At 41.5% G+C, this 7,617-nt stretch overlaps 1 protein-coding gene across 2 annotated transcripts; it reads left to right on the forward strand.

Moving 5' to 3' along the window:
- Positions 1–3,118: 3,118 nt before the first annotated feature.
- Positions 3,119–7,400, forward strand: LOC120499244 (fatty acid-binding protein, adipocyte). 2 transcript variants are annotated; one of them, XM_039702839.1, is made up of 4 exons: positions 3,119–3,264; positions 5,391–5,563; positions 5,782–5,883; positions 7,168–7,400. In XM_039702839.1, the coding sequence occupies exons 1-4, from the start codon at positions 3,243–3,245 to the stop codon at positions 7,216–7,218; spliced, it is 348 nt and encodes a 115-aa protein (XP_039558773.1). In that variant the 5' UTR covers positions 3,119–3,242; the 3' UTR covers positions 7,219–7,400. The 2 variants fall into 2 exon arrangements, with proteins under 2 accessions (XP_039558773.1, XP_039558772.1); XM_039702838.1 differs by lacking the exon at positions 3,119–3,264 and adding an exon at positions 3,962–4,148.
- The last annotated feature ends 217 nt before the right edge of the window (positions 7,401–7,617 follow it).

Below are 7,617 nucleotides of genomic sequence, written 5' to 3' on the forward strand. Positions count from 1 at the left end.
ATTCCTAACATGAGGGTGGTTATAGTCCATCTTCTCAGCAGGTGTTTTTGTGCCTGAACAACTTGCATCAAAGCCACAGTTCCTTTCCTGGATAAGGAAAAGTCTCCATTGTCATAGCTTTGCCAAGAATATGTATTTCTTCTTAGTATGAATACTACCACATGTGCCAGCAATAAGCCCATACAGAGGCCAGGTTCCTTCAAAGGAAGTGTGCAGTGGAAGTCATTGTCAATGTCATCAGCCGTGGAATCGAGCATGGATGCCTTTTTATGCCGGTTTTTATCCCAAGAGCAGCAGAACTCTGGAGACAAGTCAGTAAGCACAATACACTGCTGCTCATTGGTAGCCACCAGTCTGACAGCCAGAGCACTCAAAGGAGTTTTACTCTGTTGCCTTCTGGGGCAAGGAGGAACTCAAGAAAGAAGCCTCCTTTTAAGCAGCCATAACTGTTAATGTATGTTTTCACCTTTGAGAGTAAGATGTGGTTTTACTTTGACAATTCCATCCTTACATAAAGTAGCAGGGAAGGTTTACCACAATGCTCATTCAAAAGGTCTCCTAAGTGGCAGATCTTCACTGCAGGAATAAACATCCTCTTTCTCACATACTCTAGTGGAAGAGCCAAAGGGAGGTTACTATTGTGCTTATTTTTGTAAAAAGCAGTTTATCTCAAGTAGATCTCGACCTTTGGTCTGAGTCACAGAGTAAGATTTAACCCATCGTTGCTACCTTCACATCTACTGATTTCCCCTGCACAGCTGCTGCTTTGCTGTCACACTTCACAGAACCACAGAATTCTGTGATCACTTCACCATATCCCACGTCAGAAACTATCCTCAAATGTCACAGCACCCCAAGACCACATTGCAGACAATGTGTCATTGTTATTTGCAAACTTGAGCTGCATCAGCTCATATCAGGATTAAGAGATTAATTTTCTTTGTCAGCATTTCCTGTACTGGACCCTCACCAGTTTCCCTTTCTTGGTTCACCTCTTGCCTGCTGTGGTTTCTTCAAAATTTCTGCTTATTTTGAAGGAGGTTTCTACACTTTTAAGGATGCCCTTGTTTTTGGTGGTATGAGATCACATCAGTGTCAATAACCACGGGGCTGTTTAGCCAGATTGCCCAGCTCTTACTGTCAAGACACTTCTGCAAGTGACATGAATCACCTGCTTAAACTTCCAGGCTCAGAAACCTCACTGATTTCTTCATGACCATTAAAAACTCCAGTCTTTATCAGCAGACTGCATGCATTTGCCCCAGGGAGCAGGCATGATTTGTATTAGATGGCATCAGTGCCATAAGTTTATCTCTTGTTACTGGAAGTCTCTCCTGAGGGAAAGGATACCATTGGTAGGATACTTTCCAAGAGAGAGCCATAAGTGTGCTCCCAGATTGCTGCTTGTTGAAGTAAACATGCAAGTCAACCCACAAGCTGGCTTTCCTCTTGCATTTTTGAGTCATCACATGCACAAGATATCTACAAATAGCTCAGATTTACTTTAAATAAGTGCAAGTAATTGACTGCCCGGGGAGGGTGTGCTTGTCTGCTCCAAATTGATCTGCATGGAAAGGTGCTTCTACTCTCCCCAAAAACTCTTCCAATAGCACAAGCATTGCAGACAGCTGTTAACACCAAAGGCCAATTGCATCTCCCAGACTGTAGTTTTGAATATGAAGGCCCTATTTCCCCTCCAAACAGAGGAATGCTGTTTATAGCAACCTGCACACAGTATAGTTTCCAAAAGGCAAGGAAAGCACAAACAGGAGCTGATTTCAGCTGCATTGCAGCCTTTCTGTCTGGGCCACTGCAACAATCCTCAGATGGTACTTTCAGTTCTCATTATTTAAATGCTGGATTTGAGTTTTCATGTTCCTACCATCTGCTCACACACAATACAGAGTTTCTCAAGCCAATAATCTGAAGTAAAAATACCTCAAGATAATGACACAAACTTGAGAGACCTCAGAACTTCCTTTTAAAGAACACTTGAGCATGTGACATTCTGCAAAAACCAACCAGGAAAGGCACCAACTGATTCATAATTCGAATATAGTTTTATTTATTTTGAGATTAGGCCAAAGTCACTGAATATGCAAAAAATAATTAAAAGAATAGACCAAATCTAAGATTAGATATTCTAGTTCCCACAGACTGACATCTTAAAGGCACAAGCGGGTAACTAATTATACATGTACAAACATGCTCAGCTCTCAGAGCAATCCAGGCTGGGGACTCACTGCCGAGGGAGAAGCCCTGCAGAAAAGGCCCTCAGGGTCCTGGTGGGCATTCAGCTGAGACCTGGCAGCAGAAAGGTCAAAAGCATCCTGCCCTGTATGTCAGAAGTACCAGCAGCAGGTTGATGGAAGTGCTTATGCCCCTCATCTCAGCAGTCATTAGGGTGTATCCAGAGTCCTGCATCCAGCTTTGAGGTGGGCTCAGCAGAGGACCCAGAGGATCCTCAGGGGTTGGGAGCACTTGCCCTGTGAAAAGTGGCTGTGAGACTGAAGTGGTTCATCTTGGCTAAGCTTTGGGAGTGCTTTCCCCCCTCCACAGCCGGGGGAAAGTGACCAAGGAGTTGGAACCAGGCGGTGAATGCCCCCACCATGAGAAATTATGAATAAAAGCTGAAAATAGAGAGGTTCAGAGAGAAGATGAGACCCTTTCCCCCTTGGCACAGCTCGGCAGGGGAGTGTGTTTCCTGGGGAAACTGTGCTGGCTCCTTCCTGGGAGTTTTCTGATCCAAAGGGAGTTTTCTGATCCCCAAAAGGGCACAGCTCTAAGCAGCTTGATGTGGGCTCAGAGGTGACCCTGCCTGAGTGGCAGGATGCACTGGAGACCTCCTCACTTCCCTTCCCTTACAAATGATCCCTATGATCCTATGATCTTGCAATCCTATATAAATAACTCTTCTATAGCACTGTTATTTACAAAGACAAGTAGAAAAATATGTGCCCCACAATATCGATGCCTAGCAACCAGCAGAGCAATTCCTGGAAATCCACTTAAAGAGAATTTCAGGGGCCGGACTATGCACTTGTTAGCTGCTTTTTGCCATTGGAATAGCACATCACAGATAAAGGAAGGTCTAAGAACTTGCTTGACTGCTTTCTGATAGTTATTCTGTGAACTGGAGTATGGCAGGGCTTAGAGGATCAGTCAAGATGGACCCATTATGTCAGCCTGTGCACAACTTGCCTAAAACAAATTAATGCCTGAACAGCACAAGCAGAAAAGAAATGAAGTGTCCAGGGACTTTTGGTAAGTAGATACTAGAGCCTAGCTTTATGCCATAACTACTCAAAATACTAGTCATTAGGGCATAGTTTGTCTGAAAGCATGGGAGTAAAATGGAGAGAAATCTTCTGTTTCATTATTTTTCTTCTCACAGAAATCCATATCTCATTTCCATTGCATAAAAGGATATTACAGACATATTGTTAAATTGATTCAGGTAGTGCAAGGACAAGCAGATCCCAATGAAGGAAATAATTTTATTGCCTTTGCCTTCTCTAACCCCAGCATCCTCTCATTGTGCTCCAAATCCAAACTTGTTCCTGTAGTTCTGTATTTCTCTAGAAGAAATTTCTGATTGCAGGAGTGCTGAAAGCAAGCTAAATTATCCCAATGACCCTTTTGGATCTGAAAGTCTGGAAACTGAGCTGTGTCCATTTGATATAGTGGACTGACATGAAAGAGTAGGGGCAAGAACATTAATTTTTGTGGGTTGAGCTTGAGCCTCCCTTTTTATTCTGAGAGGTAATTTGATTTAATTATTTGCCTTTAAGGCAGAGTGTTCTTGAATGACAAAAATAATTAAATAAAAACAAGTCAGTGATCTTTGTGCTAGTAAGGGCATATGAATAATAGCACTATGACCCACTGGCAGAGGAGGGGTAGGGGAAGAAGAAAAACACTGGTCACTGGGACTCACTCTTCATTGGTCATCCCAGAGCATCATGTGGCCACAGCTCCTTTTTAAAGATAAGTGCTCTTCTCCTGGAGCTCATGATATTCTCCAGTCCTGCATTTCTGTTTGAACCTGTGGAAGGCATCTTTCTAGCCTGACAAAATGTGCGACCACTTTGTGGGCACCTGGAAGCTCCTTTCTAGTGAAAACTTTGAGGACTATATGAAGGAACTGGGTGAGAATTGTTATTTCAACTTCTTGTACTTCTTGTATCTGGAACAGGGAAGGAATGCCAATTTTGAACTTTACTCTTTACTTGCTTTTTCTGGCTCTGCTGTTTATCAAGGGGGGTTTAATCCACTATTTTGATCAAATAGTCTTAAACTGGAGAATTCATCTGTTTTAATAAGTGGTGTTAAAATCCTAAAAAGCAGAAAAACTTTCATTGATGGGAATAATGTCAGGTAAGTCAAGTCTATGCATGCCTTATTAGTAGTTTTATAAATGGAAGTAAAACACATCACTGGATTATTTTGGGCGAATTAGCTTTTATCCTTGGACACGCAAATTGGTGTGATGCTAGAAAGCAGCAAGTTTCCTTATGTCTATGAGCAACACACCCAAACAACTTTAAAATGCTACTGGATTAGGGCACCAGTTAATTGCCATGGCTCTTATATTGAATGAAACTCTGTAGCTGCCTCCAGTGAATATTAACAAAGACAATTGCATGGATTCATGCAGATGTTTGCAAGATTTGATGTCTAACACTTTTTTTCTAAAGGTGTAGACTTCTAGCTTAGAATTAAAATTGGGATTTAAAAGGTTTCAACATTCTGTTAGTGTGGAGGAAGCAGGGGGTAACTTGCACCGATTCAATTACTACATGCTAAAAACTGGGGGGGTTATTTACAGTTTAGGGGTAAAATACTTACTGTGACTTATCCTGACAGCTTTCAATGAGTGAGACTTGCACTCTTAATCTTTACTCCAGATTTTACTCAGGACATAACAATTGCCAGCTATTTCTTAATCATTTCCTTATATTCAACCTACCCACTTGTAAATATAAAAAGCTTGCTTTTTTTTTCCTGTTTGTTTGTTTTGTTGCTTTTGTGGCTCAGAAACTTGTATATTTCTGCTTATTTACATTTAGATACAATTAGCATACAAGTTAGTGTACAATCTACGAAAGTTATTCTGAACAAGTCTATGTGCAAATATCTGGCATTCATATAATGTCAGTCTTCAAAATATTGTTTTTACTATTTTGACAATGACAGAGAATTTCCTTACATCAACCTACCCAGCTTGGTCTATAGCAGTACCAAGTAAGATTTTACAAAAGAATCTCTGTAACATAGAATTATTAGCACTCAGAAAGCTACATGGGGAAAAAGCACTGAGAATTTTTTTCCCAACATATAAGACAAAAAGATTAAGATAAAAAATTCATAGTGCCCTATCTTATTTACAGGTGTGGGGTTTGCTACCAGGAAGATGGCTGGTGTGGCCAAGCCTAATATAACTATCAGCATCAATGGTGATGTGATAACCATCAAAACAGAAAGCACCTTCAAAAATACAGAGGTGTCTTTCAAGCTGGGTGAAGAGTTTGATGAAACCACAGCAGATGACAGAAAAACAAAGGTGAGTCCCAAAATGGCATTTTGCAAAAACATCTCTCAAAAGGGATGTGGGAGCAGCAGGGCAGAGCTGTGATTTGACATCCAGTGCAGAAATGCTGCCTCCACAGGTAAGGCTGTTGAGGGTGCTTTGTGCTTAGTGCTGTTTGGACCTGGAGAGTTTTCTCCTGAGACCAGAGCTCTCTAATGAAACAGCCACACTTTGTTTTTTTACTTTGGTAGAATGTCATAACCCTAGAGAACGGTGTGCTGAAGCAGGTGCAGAAGTGGGATGGAAAAGAGACTATCATAAAGAGAAAAGTGGTGGATGGGAACCTGGTGGTGGTAAGTTAATTTTTGTTATTTAATTGCTGAATTCAATGTGCAGAATTCATGTTGAGCTGATGGATGCCTTTGGATTCAAACACAGGGAGGGAAAGCATCTGAAAGGGCTCTGTGCACTTGGTGAGAAGTCCCTCTGATTGAGTCTAGAGTGTAGGTTAAAACTGAAAAGCTGTTAAACTTATGGAATGGTATGGAGGTGCCTGTTCTCCATAGCAAGACATGGCTGGGAAAGCGTAGGAAGAAAAACCCAACATCCCTATGAGGGAAACTATATATTTCAGAATCTGGAAGTCCTGGACAGTATAGAGGAAGCATTAGCAAAGCCCACATTAAATAAATCCACTCTATGCTGATGCAGAGTACTGCTGCTCATCTTCAGCAGAGCCTTAGAGCCTTCTGTGGGAATCCTGCCACACCATCACCAACAGCTGTGTTGATAATATGATGTTAGAACAAGGAAACATGTCCAAGCTCCCTTGGTTGGTTTTATCTGGTCAGAGACTATTGTGCTTGACTTGGTGCCAGTAAGGCCTACATACAGTCTGGGGCTTCCCAGCTCTGCTCTATAGTTTTAGAAAACACACTTTGAAGAATCTGGGACAGGACTAAATCTATGTTCATAAAAGGCAGCTGAGATTCCTACATGCTGCAAAACAACACACATACACAAAATTCCTGAAGAGTTCTGCCCTCCCCTAAGGAAAAATAATTATATCCATAAATTCAATATTTAAATTCCTTTGGATAGAGACCAGAAGAGAAGAAATATAAATCATTTTTAATAACAAATTGCTTAAGAAAGAGTGAACAAAACAGAGTTTGATCTAACTGAAAAATAGATGAGGACAGAGCCTAACATGCAGAGGCTGACACCTGCAGCTGCAAGTCTGAAAGCTCTCTCTCTGTGTGTGCATGTGTTTTACTCACATGTGTGAAGACAACCACAAAAGGTGAAGGAAAAAAAGGTTAATGCCCAGCTCCAGGGTCCAGTCAGCCTCTACAGAAGTCCTAGGAGACTTCTTTAGTGGTGTTTAAGAAAAGATGATAAAACTCCCAGAGGTCAGTAGATCAGGTCTTGAAAATTCTTTCACTCCTGTGCTTGTTTCAGTCTTCTGTTGCTGAAGCTCTCAAAACTGAGTTCCACTCTTTCAGCAATTGCCTTTAGAGGTAGAGAAATGCAATTTTTTCTTGAACTGGTTCCCAATAGATATGTAATTCTCTACCTTCTGACTAACAAATATTTAATAAGAGTTAAAAGCTTACTGATTTATCTTTTCTTTCCAGGAATGCACCATGAATAATGTTTCCTGCAAAAGAACTTATGAAAAAGCATGAAGAAGCCACCTTCACCCAGGACTAATGCTTAAAGCTGGAGTAAAACAACTAAACCAAAGGAGAAAAGCCCCACAAATATGTTTTAAAGAGAACTGTACTTTTTTCAGATATATCCCAAAGCAGTTACATGCATTTAGTCTAATTTGTTGTGCCTATCCAATAAAATATTCTGCTTTCTACAATGTGTGCTTATGCTGGAATTTGTCAGAAAGGGGTTTAGGGGCAATGCAGTGTGGGGAGGGGTGCTGGGCAGGAAAGCACCATGTGAGAGCCAGGGCCACTCTCAGCCATGTCACCCATGTCCCTGTGGAAAGAGCATCACAGCCAGTCCAGGGAGTGGTACTTGTGTCACAGTGACAGACGGACACCTGCACACTCATCTGGGGAGCGCTGCGGGTG

Source organism: Passer montanus, unplaced genomic scaffold, assembly GCF_014805655.1.
Source record: "Passer montanus isolate IOZ18808 unplaced genomic scaffold, ASM1480565v1 scaffold16, whole genome shotgun sequence".
In the NCBI taxonomy this organism is placed as follows: domain Eukaryota; kingdom Metazoa; phylum Chordata; class Aves; order Passeriformes; family Passeridae; genus Passer; species Passer montanus.

Bases quoted from the DNA above. Each gene is read 5' to 3' on its own strand.
- LOC120499244 (XM_039702838.1), top strand. From the start codon at position 4,076: ATGTGCGACCACTTTGTGGGCACCTGGAAGCTCCTTTCTAGTGAAAAC. The intron at 4,149-5,390 runs GTGAGAATTGTT...TCTTATTTACAG, and splicing joins GGACTATATGAAGGAACTGG to GTGTGGGGTTTGCTACCAGG. The intron at 5,564-5,781 runs GTGAGTCCCAAA...TTACTTTGGTAG, and splicing joins CAGATGACAGAAAAACAAAG to AATGTCATAACCCTAGAGAA.